The sequence below is a fragment of the Galleria mellonella genome, unplaced genomic scaffold (assembly GCF_026898425.1).
Source record: "Galleria mellonella isolate WM207_F2 unplaced genomic scaffold, CSIRO_AGI_GalMel_v1 utg99, whole genome shotgun sequence".
NCBI classification, from domain to species: domain Eukaryota; kingdom Metazoa; phylum Arthropoda; class Insecta; order Lepidoptera; family Pyralidae; genus Galleria; species Galleria mellonella.
The window spans coordinates 4,634,504-4,652,023 of NW_026442184.1; the positions used below are offsets into that span (position 1 = coordinate 4,634,504).

The following is a 17,520-nucleotide window of genomic DNA, read 5'->3' on the forward strand; positions in this document are numbered from 1 at the left end:
CACCCTTCAAATCAAAACATAGCCATGCAAATACAACTGCTTCACGGTAAAAAAAAAGAATGGGACAGACAGAGGTACTCAAGTAGACAACTTTTGTACAAAGTCTCCCTCTGATAATTGTACATCTTATATATTATATTGAATAGTTTTTTTTAAGTCTAACAAATCCTAACAATTTTTTTACGATTGAAGAATACTACAATAAGCAAAATGATAAAGTGTACGCTCACAGTTCTAAAGAAGCTGCTAAAGTAGTCAGAAAGGTACAACGTGATCATCATTCTGCATCAGTGATGGTTTGGTGGGACGTATCTTATCAAGGAGTCATAAAACTACATTTTTGTCAAAAAGGATAGATAGATAGATAATTTATTTACGTTACTTACAGCACACAAATAACAATACTAACATACACATAATAAATAAAAGAGATAAAAGAATGAAAATAAAAAAACAACAAAAACTTCAGCCAAAGTGTATCAAGATACAATCTTGGATCGTGTTGTGAAACCTCTCAGCAATACACTTTTTTTAAATATACCGTGGACTTTCCTACAGGACTCTGCACGTGGTCACAAGGCACGAACTACCCAAGCCTAGCTTGAAACCAATGTTCCGGACTTTATAAGAGTTGAAGACTGAACCTCATCTAGCCCGGACCTCAACCCCTTAAGACTTCAAACTATGGTCAGTTTTAGAAGATATGGCCTGCTCTATACGACACGGCGACATTGAGTCTCTTATAAAAACTTTAAGCAGTGGCGAAATTTCCCTTAAAAACAGTGCGTAAATCCATAGATTCGTGGCCAGACAGGTTAAAGGCCTGTAAAAAAAAAGCTAAAGGTGGCCATTTCGAAAAGAATATTTTTTTTTTATTTTTTGCTGAGACTTTAATAAATATGTAGGTATAAATTTTAGTAATATTACTTTACTTCATAAAAAAATGCATTTTCATTTGTAACAGAACTTATGGCTGAACTAGGTATATAAACTGAAATCAACTATGTACTAGTAAAAACGTAAAGGAATCTAACATCGTCAGACCCCACAATCTCCGGTCATCCATCTATCCTAATTCCCATCTAACCCAATGAAGTAACAAATTTAATTGCTAATTTCAAATGTAATAGAGATTTGAAATAAGGAAATTAGAAACGCTACGTAAACATGTAGATGATATTATGTCCGCATGGTTTTATGTCGGCAATATAGGTCTACTACTATAAATATTGGTATTTGCGTTATAAAATCATATTATTATGGGGAACAAATGTCGTTAAACCATAAACGTCTGAGACGGTACATTTTAATAAAGTCTGAATACATATATTACACGCGTAAATGGTTTCTTAGGCATTTCAATGAGTCAACCTGTTGGGTTATTTTATTAATCTATGCTTAATCTTCTAGTTTTAATAATATTATATATGGTATGTGAAAATAAGTTTGTTTAATTGTTTATTACCTCTTATAGATTTAACAGGTCAACAAATCGCTATATTTGGCGGAAATATGTTTGAGATAAAGAAGAAATTTTTACTCCGGTCAATAGATATGTTAAAAAATCTAAGGCAGTGGTTCGGAATACGCACCAGATCCTTTTTCAGGATGGCGGTGGACAAAGTAAAGATCGCCATGATGGTCGACTACTTCCGGTGGGAGAAAGCTTCTTAAGAAGAAGAATAGATATGTTACTTAACTCACTGGTTGATCACGATGCGATATATTAAAAACTACTTGAAGTACTTAACGTTAAAATACGTTTTTAAGATATATTATGGGGTATAGACGCTCATTCATAGGGGATATCCCGAGTAGGAGATAATAGGTCTACGCGATAACAGATACGATTTGGGTAAAAAAGAGTGCAAAGATGGACAACATATTAGATTAATACATATAATTTAAAGGCCTACGTAGATGAGGCCATTATATAGTTAAATCAAAGATAATGGTCGTGTAGAGGCAACATTTTATCGGCGAACAAAAATTTATGTTTGCCCATATTTTAAAGTCCAATGAGAGATAATCCTCTGTGAATATACTCGGCCAGTGAATATTAGCAAGTCTCTAGACAAAGAGCCTAAATAGAGACCATTAGACCTGTGTTCTCTTCGTCCATCATGGCATGACGTGAATTTAAGTACAATAATAAATATTCTACTAGTATTGACTAACTGAAATGCTAACAATATGCCGGAGTAAATAATAGCTTGCCTATAGCGTACCTTTTGTAGCTTATAAATAAATCTTTTCAAAACCAAAGTTAGTAATAAATTATAGTTATAATATATGCTGAAGGAAATATTCCTACCATGACAATAAATCATCATTAAACAAATACCCATGTCAATACTAATGACAAATGTATTGACAAATTATTGTCATTAAAAGGTGTCCGAATTTGTAGATTTATTTAATAACGGTATAACCATTATAGAGAGTGAAGAATTATTGTACTAATTAGTTATTGTGCTAAAACTTATGCTCATCTGAACACTTTCTGTTAAATTAGTCAATCTACTTAATCTCTCTTTCGTCATTGACGGACTCAAATGTCTTAGTGTCCGTTGTGTAGAAAAAACAAAGTCAAATAGTTCGAAGCTATAATATTCTTCATACCTAATATATGTGACGATAATTAACTTGTAGTTTCTTTCGTTATAATTATTTTAAGTTATAATGAAAAAGTATTTATCACTGTTGAAAATCATGTTAAAGTCGTAATACCAAACACATTATAAGAAAACACATTAATAAGGAACATTTTTTACAAAATAATCCTCATTAAAGTAATAAATATCGATAAAATTAAACCTTCAAATAGATGAGTAACACTGCACGATGATATTATAAAAATAAATGATCAATTTATTACTATTGTTTATTTACTGTAATAAACTAATGTCCTTAAATATTCACAATCGTAAATCTCTACCTAGGATTTATGCTTCAAAACGCAGATTATGAAAATCTTAATTATGAGTGACCATTACATTATGAAAATTTTTGATCTTCGTTCTTTTAACTGAATTTAAAGATCATTTCGTCAATAAATCTAAGTCAAAAATGATAGTCAATATATGATGGACCTGGTCAAAAAAAAAAGAACAAAAAACATGCAAGAACTAGAACATAAAACCTATTTGCATTACACTAAAAGAATAACTCAAGATCTACATTCTATTGTAGCGAATTGCAGTTGGATGTTACTTTCTTAGAATGCTCTTAGTAAAATAGTAAAAAATATGGAAAAACAGGGGAACAACGAAAATTCGTTAGTTCGCACTTCATATTTGGAGGTAACATTGCGGAACAGAAATATGCTTATGTGACATAACAATAAAATTGTTACATTACATACGTATGTTCGCAGCTAGCACTCAGTGTTCACCCTAAAATTTTATGAATATTGAAAAAGTCATTTACAGTCATGTTATATGTATTACATAGTACGTATTGCAGTATTACAAGCTCTTTCCATCTGCTATCGTTCTCACAGATCGACCTCTGACATTTATACAATAACTAGGTACGATGGGGTGACCAACCAGTAAAATGTTATTATAACTGGGACGGTATTGAATTTCAGTTGATAAGTGTATAGATAGATGGAAATGAAATGGTAATACAGCATGTGTTATTAAAGGACGATAGGTGTATTTAAGTGATGATAATAAAATGGTAACGACGGCTGCAAGGGAGGAAATGTCAATAATGAGTTAGTTCTCTTAACGATGCTGACGGGGCACTCATGAGAGATGATAGGTGAGGATAAATAGCACGAAGTTTATCCTAGTATGAAGCTGGATAAGAAATCTTTACCGAATGGACCGCCGACCAAAATCTGCAGGTTTTTGTTGCAAGTTTGTTCAAGCAATAGTCTTCGTTCAATATACATACACATAATGAGAAAAGATAACATACAAAACAACGTACAACCTGATATGTTCAATAATGTGCGAAAGAAACAAGATAAATGATGTCACAATTACATAGCTATTAATATAGTTAGCGAGTCATATATTTAATTTTCCGAATAGGGCATTGGTATAAAAAAGTTAGTAGGTCGTAATTGGGTTAATCTTTAACAATAACCATTAATTATAATATTATAATTGTAAAACAAAACACTAATTATATTGTTATTAATTCAGTGAAGTAAGTGCCTATTATAAAGTATATATTTATTCCAAAGTAATAAATTGACGTTTAAGAGACAGTAATTACAATCCATTCTGAAGTCGACGCGGTTTCAGAGGTTTCGAAGTCATTTTTAGGGTTCCGTACAAAAGAACCCTTATGATGTGACCTCCGTCCATCCATCTGTTCGTCTGTCATAGGGCTATATCTCAGCAACTACCAATGTTATTGATTCAAAATTTTGAATAGTTTTACATGTCATTGGCCTGCACATATTGCAATGGAAATAATTGAAAAAATATTTTTATTAAAAAAAGGGGTCCAAAAGGAGAATACAAATAGGGTACCATTTGAAAGGGTTCCGTTTGTACATTTTGTAACTGATTTTAAAAGTGATATTTAACTAGCACCCTTTTTCAAAAATTATCAAAAAATCTCCAAAAACTTAATTATGTGGCCCAGTTTTTAATCGTAATTATGATCTAAAATAAGAAATTACGAATATCAATAGTAATAATTATTAGATGTCTATTTCTTATTAGAAATAGAATAAAGATAATTTAATGTATTATATTTATGTATGAAACCCTTGGCATGTAACTTCAACTTGCGCCTAAGCGGCTTTTTAGGCGTTACATTCAAATACTTTTGTCTGTAACACTTAAAAAGATGAAAGGTAAATATTGCAAAATCACGATCTGATATTTCTCAAATCTCTCCAATAAATACACTTTCACACAGAGCCGTGATGTAAAGAATATTTTACATTTATATTCCTTTAAAATTTGCCAAGTCTTCCCCGAGGCAAAACCGTTTCCTGCCTTTTACATTAAAGAGGGATTGTTAATCAATCACTCCGGCCCAATACAATTTGATGAGTATTTTACGAAAGTATCCCGCGAAGCGCTATTACTTGATCAAGACAAGAAACAATAATTGGATCTTAGCGTATTATCAATTTTGTTTAGTTAACAAAAAGTTCCATCGTATTTCTATTCTAATTTAGCACTCAGACGTCTTTTCGTAGCCCTCGTGATGAGTGGTTATTTATGGTAATATTATGCAAAAGAGCGGTCCCGTTACGAAATCTCTGATGTTCGAAGAGCACCTACTTAAATTCGGAAGATGGTAAATGGATCGATAACGTACGAGTATATCGGGAACAGACACGCGAGACACGAATCAAACACCCACAGCAGCCTTGACCCGGTTCTGGCGGCAAATGGCTGTGTGACCTCAGTGGAGCGGACGATTTGGTTGACAATGATGTGATGGAACTGAGGATGCTGCGTCAGCAACGACTTTTTAACTCAAATGCCATTAGTATACGCGTACAGTATTTTTATTCTTTATTTTACATTATTGAAGTTTATAGTTTCTCTTTTTGATGACATGATATATACCTAAGTAGGTATGTCTTAAGGAATACATTTAAAGCTGAAAGTGCATAATATAATAGGCTACAGGATGTTTTATTATTTTTTTCAGCCGTTAACTGTCCACTGCTAAACATAAGCATTCCCCATAAGGGGAGTTTTACAGTTGCCACTCTTGGCATGCAAATTAGCATTCGCAGTTAGGCTTTTAGAAATGTTTAAAGAGGGATGCAGCTGCCCATCCCTCGCCCTCCTTTAGTCACCTCTTACGAAACTCACGGGAAAGGAAGAGCCCATTCTATAGCGGGGCACACACTGTCAGATGCCTGGGTTGATAGCAAATCTCCTACGTATTCGTGTTTATTAGTATGTACCTTTTATTGATTAATCAAAATAAACATGATATGGTAATTGTAATAACTGTCAGCATAGATAAATTATCATATAACGAGAGGTTCACCTCTCGAATACCTTTAGCAAGTCCCGAACGATCACATGACAATTCGGGACGTGTTGTTGTATTTTGACGACCCATTGGAGAAGTGGTTGAACACCTTTAGTATGGCCTAATGGTATATTAACTAGAGCATACTACTACATAGAGAATGTTCTTTTTTTAATAGAATCAGAATGGTTACCCTACCGGCGACATCGATATACGCTGGCGGGACACTAATTAGTGATAAAAGGTGAAGATTAACTCAGTTCAATTGGCTTATTATTACAAATTTACTAGAAATTGACTACAATGTTTTCGAAGGGCGAACCACACGATGATCGTCGACTGGACAGGAGCTTTTACTAACAATGTGGTCTCTAACCTCCATTTCTAAAAATCTCCATCCCCATCCCTCTCCCCCTTATAAAGCATGTTAAGCCATCAGTCCTGACTGTTGCTATTAGTTTAACAGTACATTCTTCTAGTCCTGATACAGTCAAAATATAAATAATAAAGCATGCTGGCATTTCAAATGAATTACTCATTTTGATCACACACAAGATTGAGATCTAGGCAGTTTGCCTAGATCCCAAATTAGCATAACCAATGAATAGTGGGAACCTCTCGATATTCATATTTAAATGATTCCAAAACTTTTATATTTGGAATATTTAAATTATGTATTAGTAATATAAATGTAAATCCACTTTTAATTTAATTTTTCTTTTCAAAGAAACACAATTTTAAATTACTTAGAAAATATTTCTTATAAATATTTTTATCTTGTATTTTATATATTTCTATGAATTTAGTTTTGATATCAAATCAATCATTATATAACTATGTAATCAAATAATAAAGAGTACTTTTGACAAACAACTTTTTAAGGTAAATTTGTTATAGGTTAGGTTTTAAATATATTTTACAAAGAAATATATTGAATACCAGACAATTACACCATTGAATTGATTATCCAAATAAGTCACCTCTATAAGTTTGTTAATGACACTCCAAAGATCATTGTTATATCAGCCATTAACTGTCCACTGCTGAACATAAGACTACTCCATAAGGGGGTTTTGCCAGTAGTTGATACACTTGGCAGGCAGGTTGAGAACTGTTTGGTAAGGCTTTTGGTGATGTTTTAAGACGAATTTTACTGCCTATCCTTTGAACATTAAAATTGAAGTAACCTCAATCAATTGGTCCCAAGGTAAGATACATAATATTCTATAAAAATTCGAACACTGCATGTTTACAGAACAATGTGTTGTCTAAATTGCAACTGATCATTCCATGGAATCCTCACACTTGAGATGATTTAAAAACAAATATCCTATAGATTCTTCAAATTTCATAAAATGGAAATTGCAATATGCACAATGAATATCAAAAGAAAAAAATAATAATAAAAATAAATACAAAAAGAAGTGTGATGATATTCATTACCAAATAAAACAACTATTTATAACTTAAGTATTTTCTCTCATCTCAATGCATTTTTACTACTTATCAACATTTTCTTTAGGTTTTTTTCATTTAGTATTCATTAAAAAACAAACTGATTCCCTGTCTTGTATATGTACAACAAGTATATGTACACATTTCTATATATTTTTGTGTAAAATATTAAATAGGAATTGAATTAAATATCTGTACTATGGACAGTTGTTTATCTTTAATAATTTGTACAAATCTTACACAATTTTAGTAATTTATTTCCATACTGTTTTTATACAACTGTTAAAAAAAGAAGTGTAATGTTTTCAGGATTCATATATATGAGATTTTTATTCCACTACAGCTTCTAAATAGCTGTCTGATAAAATTTAAATGTAGGTATGGGGTGTTATTAGAATCTTTACATCATTCAGCTACAATTTTTTCAAAACAGTTCAGTATTTGATAGGGCAGTTATATTTTTTTCAATTTGCAGAACATAACAAACTTATTTAGAATACCAATGATCATTTAGTTTAAACATATTAAAACTTTTTTTTATTATCTGCGTCTAAATTTCATTTCACCAAACATAAATATATCATGTAAAAATAATATCTGCAATATTAAACTGAATAATCTGCATGCCTTTTACATTAATGCAGAACAAAAGAAAGAATTTCCTTCTAACTTCCTTACTTAACCATACTATTTTAATCTTAAGACATTCTTTCCTATACGGTATTAAGAAAGTAGATACTTTGTGAGCAAGTCTGGTATAAAAAAATATACATATGTACATAATGTTAAAAAATGAAAAAAGAAATATTAAACATCTACAAATGCACTTTAATTTCAATATAAGTCTCAATCGTGGCTACTGAATAGAAGAAAGATGTATGATATCACTGCATAAAATTAAAAGAAAGTAAGCCGTTGCTACATTTGTTATTTTAACAAAATCATAAAATAGAAAACTTCATTAGAAAGTTAACCACACGATATTTGTATAAAAATATGTTACATACGTACTTAATGGTAGAATTATTTTTCTGTTAAAAGATTGTACAATAACAATAACAAAAATAAAATAAATACCGGATTATTTAAACATACTAACTCTGTGACAAGCACAAACTTACCATCTTTGACATTCTTGGAAGACTGAGACGATGACACTCCGGGTATAATTTTGTCACTAGCACAGTACATTGTAATTACTTAAATAAACGTATTTATGAAGTCACTCTCACCTAACCAGGTCAAGCATATTATCAAATCGATTTGATAAAACGATACATTTATAAGATATGAAAACCACGGCAGCCATTCAAGATTCCGGTTGTAAATATCACGATCATAGACTAGCCATTGACAACTCTTGATACTTGATAGTTTCAATTTTATTTTACCACAGAAAGAGAATATGGTGCCTACCCATTCTTATTTTTATAGGCATTACGTATTTTAAATCTATGTCTATGCCCCTTTTCTCATTTTGATTTATCAATGACAAACGTCAAACTGTATTTTCTATGATGACTTACTTGACTGACAGTTGACTGACTGCATCCTGACACTTAAAACTCGAACAAACCTCAATGAGAGATATTAAGAATACTTGTCTCTTTTTTATCTCAATTTACATTATTTGTTTTCTTTAATTATTTAATATATATCGTGTGATTTAATCACTCTATAGAGTGAAAAAATTCAAAAACAATGATGCAACATCAGTATTGGGTAACCAAAAAGACTGTGTTAAAAAAATTGGGAACCAAAGAAGACGAATGTATCGTTTCTTCAGACGCTGAACTCGATGCAAAATTAGAATTGTTTCGATCAATATCTGATAGCTGTTTGCAACTACAACGGGTTTTAGATCAGTATCAACAACGATTATGTATTTTGGCTCAAGAGGAAAACACATTAGGAAAGTTTCTGCGTGATGCTGGTAAAGGTTCAGATGCTTCAGGCAAGCATATGATATCTGCTGGTAAGGCGATATCTTATTCTGGCCAGCAGCGATTATCAGTTCGGGGGCCATTGTTGAGACTTTATCATGAAGTAGAGACATTCAGAGGGCGTGCTGTTAGCGATATGCGTGCTACAGTATCAGCTATGGAAAAAGCCCGTATCGAATATCGCGCGGCGCTCAGTTGGATGAAGTCGACAAGTGCGCAGCTGGATCCGGATACAGGCCGCGGCCTTGATAGTTTTCGGAAAGCACAACGCCAAGTACGCGAGAGTAAAAAGCTTTTTGATAAATTAACACTTGATGTCTTACAGAAGGTATTATATATTAGTTCCTTTATAATAAAATACTAGCTATATCCTATGGCCTTAACTGTGTGAATTAGTACTGTAAATTTATCCTAATTTCAATCTAACACATAGTTTATATGTATTTTAAATTACATTTAAATCCACCAAGTTAGGATATCATATGTTAGAAAACAATTAAATGACAAATATCCAAATGTTTTTGCTGTTACATTTATAATTAGGTGATCATAAATATTTTACTATATATTTGGCCCACATAATTTAAAAAGGAAAACTCAATTAAATCAACTTGTGTCTGAATGTATTGGGTTTTGCTCCCATATGTTCTACATCTAGTTTTTCGTTACATAATGTCTCCTAACTTGTAAACAATTACTATTTTTTAATATTTCAGATTGATCTTTTAGCTGCTGCAAGATGCAACATGTTCTCCCATGTTCTTTCAAATTATCAAAGTTCCTTTACAACATTTTCAACAAAAGTGGTCCAAACCTTACTTGCTACAGCTGATACAATGAGTTCTACTCCACAGTATGAATTTTGTATATTGAAAGAATTATCTCAGAATTTAGAAGGAGAGTCCAAGCAGCAAGATGTTGTGCCACAGGATAAGGACCAAATGTTATTTTTCCAGGTATAACAAATTTTCTTATGATACATTCTAGATTGTATTAATTTAAAAAATAAACATAATCACAATTTGTTATTCTAGTTTGAAAATATGATAAAACCCTAATTATGGTTTGTCTTAACACATTATAGCTAGTATGTGATGTTGCAGCTACTAATGGTTGGTCTGATATTGACTCATGTAACTGTTACTGTTATTTAACATAAAAAAAATTACTTCTTTTATTTTTATTTCCAGGATGAATATAAAGATGACAATAACCATGACAAAAAAATTGAAAAGAATACTGAAATCAATAATGATAATGACAAACAACCTCCATCCACTTCTAATGCAACAGATACATCAATATCAACTCTAATAGACACTGGTTGCATCGAGTCAGAAAATACTGGTGAAATCCCTGGAGTAATTTCAGATTTGGCTGGGCTACGATTAGATTGTGGTGACATGCCTACCAACTTTAGCTCCTTTATGCCTTCCCAGTTGCTACAAGTAAGAAATAACTTTCTTATATATTATTACTACAATTAGAATTATCCAAACATGTTTACAAACATTCTTAATATTATTAGGAATTGTTTCATACATAAAGCACAGATATAGATTGATAAAGGTGTACTATACAAATACTCGAAACAATATATAAAAAAATTGTGTGGGTATCGCAAATAATTAAAAATATAAAATAATTTAAATTAGAAAGTATTTTATAGGTATTTAATTTTTTATATTTTAAAACTGGTGTTTGTATTCATTAACAGGATCTCAAAAATTTTTTTCAAATTTTTTTTTTATGTTACCAAAAACTAATTAAAAAATAACAATAACATCATATCAACAGATACACTACATAATAATAGGTGTATGAATACCATGTAATGTATGTTGCTGTTGCTATAAATACAAAGTGTTCTTTTTTAAAAAATTGTAATTAACTTTTTTTATTTTCTGCTAATATTAAATTATTTTCTAGAACAAAATATATTTTTGAGAGCCTATTAATGAATACTAACACCAGTTTATGGAATGAGTTATATAAATTAGAATACAGTAAAACATCAACAAAATGAAGGAGTATAGCATTCCTTTTTTTTTAATGGATAATGGAATTGAAACCCCGCCTGCTCTATCAGTATACACGCATGGCACCAACAAGGGATGATAGATGAGCATGAAAGCAGGTCAATTAGTCCATCATGACGAATGCGACAAGTATTAATCACAATGGTTTCCAGGGGAAACTATGTAAAAATCGACTTGATAATCTTGTTAGCAATGGGCATTAGTCCCCATTACTAACAATCCCTTTCCCCCAGTATACCATTACTTACATTATAAAACTATAAAAAACACAAACATTTGTATAATTACAATAACATAAGTATTATATACAATGTTTTAGTTTTAATTACTACACCAAATGATGTCATTATTTATGCATAGTTATAATACAGCATTTATAGCCTTGAAATAAATCAACCACTGTTAATAATAGATAGTGTAGATGATAGCTGTGTGGTCCCGGTATAGAATAGGCCACCCCCTCCTTTCCTGTGAGTGTTGTAGAAGGTGACTAAGGGAAGGCGAGGGATGGGCAGCAGCATTCCTCTTAAAACATCTCCAAAACCTGACTGCAGTTGTCAATCCGCCTGCCAAGTGTGGCAACTACTGGCTCAACCCCCAAAGGGTGGTATTTAACAGTGGACAGTTGAAGGCTGATATGATGATAAATGTTGATGACCTCATATGAGTCAAAACTATAATTTGTGGTGAACTACTTTTTATGTTCAGTGGTGAATAATGGATAGATGCTTACGTAAATTCATACTGTGTTTTTACAGGAGTCAACTGCTTCCAGCATGTTCCAAAACCCTCTAACACCAAGCACCAATAACAACAAAACATCGAATACGCCTCCACAAAATTACCCTGTTGGTCCACTGGCTCCAAAAAAGGATGATAAGGCTGCCTGGTTCAAGTTGTTTGCTGAATTAGACCCCTTGGCCAACCCAGATAACATTCCTGGTACTAATACCAGTCAAAGTCATGCTGCATAACTTTAATTCACTTTTATATAGATAGATTTATTTTAATCACCTATAATAATTTTATAAACCCCTTAATATTTAAAAAAGATAAGCATAATGAGTATTTTCCAAATATAAAAGTTGAAGCTATGATTATTAGGTAATCAACTGTGTGATTGTCTATTAAATTTTCTATAATATGTTGTTTTCACTAGTTGATTCAGATAATTATTTATTGTAATAATTTTAATATAACTGAGTGTTAATTATGCATTCCAATTCTGTTAATTTTTGTAATTGTAGCAATCTATGTAACAAACATGTCTATAAACAATGTACCTATCAAAATATATATATAAAAATATATAACAATTAAAAAAAAAAAAAAAAACTAAAAACAAATAACATCCTAGGAACATTATCGCTCCAATTGCATTTATCTTTCTATGCAGACATTTGAAGGTTTGTATCTTATTTTACAATGATGCTTCTCTGGCCTGTGGCACAGATAATACTGTAGCTGTTTACCATCAGGCAAATAGATGGATATGTTTCATTGCTCATATAAAAAATCTGAAATCCTCCTACATCCTATCTAGAATCTACTTAATTTAACTGATTTGTTGGCTTTATTAAATTATCCACTCAAGAACCCCTAAAGGTTGCAAACCAAGTGCATCCATAACGTTATTTTTATTTTATTTGTTATTTACATTGTATGTAGTTTTAGCTTTGTGCAAATTTTATTTTATTATTTAATTATAAATGATTTAATATTCCAATGAAAATATATTACAATTACTATGTGAACCTGCCTCCTATGGATAAGAAATCGTTATTTGCATTAAACATCAAGTTGGTATGTTTTGCTTTGCAACAAACAATTTTTGTTCTGCAATAAAAAAAAATAAAAAAAAAAAACATTATAAAAGCTACTGTTTTCATGATTTATAAGGAACCAACGAATGAGTACTTAAATTGCAATCAATTACAAAAAGAATATCAAAATCGATTTCAAATTTACGATTAAATAACTACACACAAATACTACACATAAAAAACTACAGGCGAACCCCTTCCTTTTGGAAGTTTAATAATAACATTCTTATCATTATACCACAACAGTCAAAGCGGCTAACTAAGAGACGCCATTTCTTTAAAATTTTAATTTGATTTCGCATTGCAATCTTTTCTCTAAGAACCTAATATATAAAGAAATATGTACAAATGGTAAATGACCATCAGACGGGCTGTGCTTGTTTGCCACCTTTGTGCTATAAAAAAAAAGAGTAATAGCATTTCAGAATTGACTCCAATGTTGCTATTGCTGTCTTTTTGGTATGGGCACTATTACGTCTATTATTTTTTTTTATTTATTTATCTTATTTATATTATATATGTACTTAATAATTTGAATAACAAACTAATATCCTATTTTAAAAAACCCTAGTCACTAGATATGTTAATGTTTATATTGCCAAAGATTTAGTTTTAGTTTAATTGGAATTTATTATTGAAAGTGATTATGAATATACTTATTCTAAATGCATTCCATTTTTGTGTATCCATATGAAATAAAATTATGATTATTACATATGTATTGTATTATCTCAGTTGGTTTTATTTTAATTATTCTTACTAATATTGGAGATTTTTCAACGAATGGTTAAAAAAGTTTCTTTAGGTCGGCCTGGTATTGCAGGCGTTCATCGGCTACGGTAACCGCTCACCATCAAGTGGGCCGTATGCTTGTTTATCACTTTAGTGGTACAAAAAAAAGGAGCAAAGATTTGTTTGCTTTTTTTTGGTTGGTAATAAATAAAAATTACGCAATTTTCTTTCACCTATAGGAAATAAATAAATAAATCGTTTAAATCATTACATTAATTTGGAATATAATTATAATTTAATTACATTGATGAAATTGAATTGAATTAAATTATTTAATTATTGATTTTTTTATGAAAATTTAAGGATCGACGCGCTCCTCGCTTCTAATTGCTGTGCTCGACAGGATCTACAATGTACTTCATCAATTATTCATATCTTTTATAATAATATTGTAGAATGCAATAAATAAATAAATTGAATTGAATATCCCATCAAAAACATAAAATTTAAAAAAATACAAAGTCTCGTTATGCAGTTCCGTTATCCACTAAAAAAAATTGTGAAAACTTATTTAAAACCAAATCGGTTATTTTGGTTTATCTGGAAACACTTATTCAACAACTTTGCTATAAAATTATGTTATCTAAATAATAGTCTATCAATATTTATAGTAACTGTATCAATATTAGACATCTTTATTTCTATAATAATTATAATGACTTGGCAAATCCGCAGGTACCTTTGGTACTGTAGGGGATAAAGAAGGATATAGGCTACTTTTTATTTTGGTCAGTAAATACATATTTTCCGGTCACACGGATGAAGTCGCAGGTAAAAGCTTGTTGCAATATATTTGTAAATAAATATCTACAGTCTCCAACTTGGTTTTCTTAAAGATTACTTAATAGAAGTCATGGATGACGACCACTAAGTATTTGTTATTTATACTGATTACAACTAAGCATTTGATCGTATTGATTAACAATTACTTTTGTTGAAGTTTCAACATGTGGAAATTAGAGGTAATCTTCTTATGCAGTTCTTGTCATAATCGATGCCAGATTGTTGTGGATAGATAGATAGATAATCTATTTACTATTAACTATCTTTCAAGATTCCTTTAGACGATGACAATTGAAAGGTAACCCTGCCTGCGCTAACGGCATACACTGGCGGGACACCAGTGAGGGGTGATAGGTGAGAATGAAAAGACAGGTCAGTTAGCCCATCGTGATGAATACACTTGGAATTCAGTACGATGGTTTTCGGGGGGTACCACGAGGAGGTCGACCTGTGTAGGGTATATTGTTAGCAATGGGAGTAGTAGGGAATTTTCATCTAAAACATCTTTAATTAGCCTATTTTATCTTTCAACCCATATGTTACATATGATGTCAAACATAATTTTGTTGTTGTATCCTTGTTATATACATATATTTCTAGTGTTAGCTTTTAAGCATGATATATTTTTTCTTTTTTTTATTATTATTATTTCATATATGTATGTGCACTTGTCTTTACTGTTGCCCAACTCACGCGTTTGTTTTATATTTCTTAACTATGCGTGGATACCTATTGTTGACTATCTGTTTCTTATTATAATTTATATTTACTGTAATTGAAGAAAAAGCTTTATTAGTCTACCAAATAAATAAATAGTCCCATTGGAATTTTGTTATAATCGCCTTAGTAATTTGGTTTTTACAATAAACCAAAATAACTGGTTTTGTTAATTCTTAGTCTGAGGCATCATACCTCCATATTTTTTTTTATCAAGGCGACTTTGTACAAAAGTCGTCTGCTTATACGCCATTCGTATTTATGTTATGAAACAGTCGTATTTGTATGGATCTGTTTCAGTTTGAAGGGGGTAATTTGTGGAATATAGCGGTGATATTACAGAGTACAAACATAACATAAACATAAGGTTAGTGTTCAGGAAATGCAACGTATAAAGGGTATCACGGGCGGCATAGTATATTCTGTTATGTCCATAATACTGTCATATCTATAGGTGATGGTTACCACATTATATTAGGGGGCCGTCAGCTTGTTTAAAAAAAATTAATGTAATGTCCCACACTTAAAATCAAAACACAAATAATACGACAAATATAGAAGTATGTCTTTTAAGATTAAAAAAATATATATCAAAATCTGCTCATAATTAGTAAAGATATTGTTTAATATACAAACAAAAACAGTAGAATTGAAAAATATCGTCAATATTGCTGTGCGAACATTAGGGTTTGTCATATGTACCACTGGATTTGTACATGTAAAAACCTTAAAGATATTATATTGCGCAGTAAGTTAGAATATGCATCTTAAATTTGGAATTCTCCAAACTTACATTTCATTAATTACGTCACCAGAAAAAAATTTGCATACCGTACCCATGATCATAGCAATACATTAAAATTTCTAAAAAATACCATTAACTTAGTCTAGAAAAGCCCCGTTAAATAGCTAATATTATTTATTTGATAAAGTTAGCTTCTCTTCTAATAGATTGTGCTGATCTACTTAATAAACTTAACTACAATGTATCCTCTAAATTTTATTTATCTCTCTACTTTCTGTTACACTCTTTTAGAGTTCCTAAAGGTCTAACTTAATTGTTTTACAATACGGGGCAAATAAGCATGCGGCTCACCTGATGGTAAATGACTATCGCTGCCTATGAACATCCACATCACCAATAATATTTCGGTAACACCAGTGCCCTTAAAAATAAGAACAACTTTGCCTCTAGGCCTTTCAAAAGAGTTATAGCTACAGCGAAATCAAAACATATTAGTAGAATTGGCAAGAGTTTGGCCAAAGCTGCACAAGGGAATTTCTGTAAGTCATCTTTTCACCATTGCGCAGGGAGGACAACTCATTGGCTCTGAACGTCAAAGAAAAGGCTAATCTTCTTGGATCCCTCTTTGCGTCAAACTCGACGTTGGTTGACGGGGAGAAACCATCGCCGACCATCCCGCGTTGTAAGAGCTCTATGCCTGAAATTAAATTCCCGCATAGCTCAGTGCATAGAGCACTTTTCTCCCTTGAAATTCATGTCGAAGGAGCCCGATGGTATTCATCTAATTGTGCTTAGGATGTGCGCACCAGAGTTGGCTCCGGTTCTTACGCGTCTTTTTCGACTCTGTTAGTTATCAAATGTAGTCCCAAAGTTTTGGAAGATTGCTCTGGTACATCCGATCCCTAAAAAGGGAGATCGCTCAAATTCAGTTAACTATAGGCTTATAGCTATCACTTCCTTATACTCGAAGGTTATGGAATCCAACATTAACTGCCAACTGCTTCGGTACCTATAAGAGCATCGGCTGATCTGTGATCGTCAGTACGGTTTTCGACAGGGACGCTCGGCCAGTGATCTTTTAGTTTACTTAACACACCGATAAGCAGTGGCAATCGTGAATAAGGGAGAAGCCTTAGCTGTTAGTCTGGATATTGCGAAAGCCTTTGATAGGGTGTGGCTTAGAGCGCTGCTTTCGAAAGTACCCGCGTTTGGGTTGTCTGCAAGATTGTGCATTTGGGTCGCCAGTTTTCACAAGGAAC

The 17,520-nt window shown here is 31.8% G+C and overlaps 2 protein-coding genes across 2 annotated transcripts in view; one reads left to right on the top strand and one right to left on the bottom strand.

The window, feature by feature from the left end:
- LOC113521498 (cyclin-dependent kinase 14) overlaps positions 1-8,762 on the bottom strand; it is a 112,694-nt gene extending 103,932 nt beyond the window's left edge. Inside the window, exon 1 of the mRNA XM_026907036.3 lies at positions 8,541-8,762. Within this exon, the coding sequence (XP_026762837.1) occupies positions 8,541-8,610 (70 nt within the window). The 5' untranslated portion in view covers positions 8,611-8,762. The remainder of the gene's footprint in view (positions 1-8,540) is intronic.
- A 216-nt stretch (positions 8,763-8,978) lies between these two features.
- Positions 8,979-13,953, top strand: LOC113521312 (islet cell autoantigen 1). Its single transcript, XM_026906816.3, has 4 exons — positions 8,979-9,690; positions 10,079-10,318; positions 10,553-10,810; positions 12,160-13,953. Exons 1-4 carry the CDS (start codon positions 9,121-9,123, stop codon positions 12,373-12,375), a joined length of 1,284 nt encoding a protein of 427 aa, XP_026762617.1. The 5' UTR covers positions 8,979-9,120; the 3' UTR covers positions 12,376-13,953.
- Positions 13,954-17,520: the final 3,567 nt, after the last annotated feature.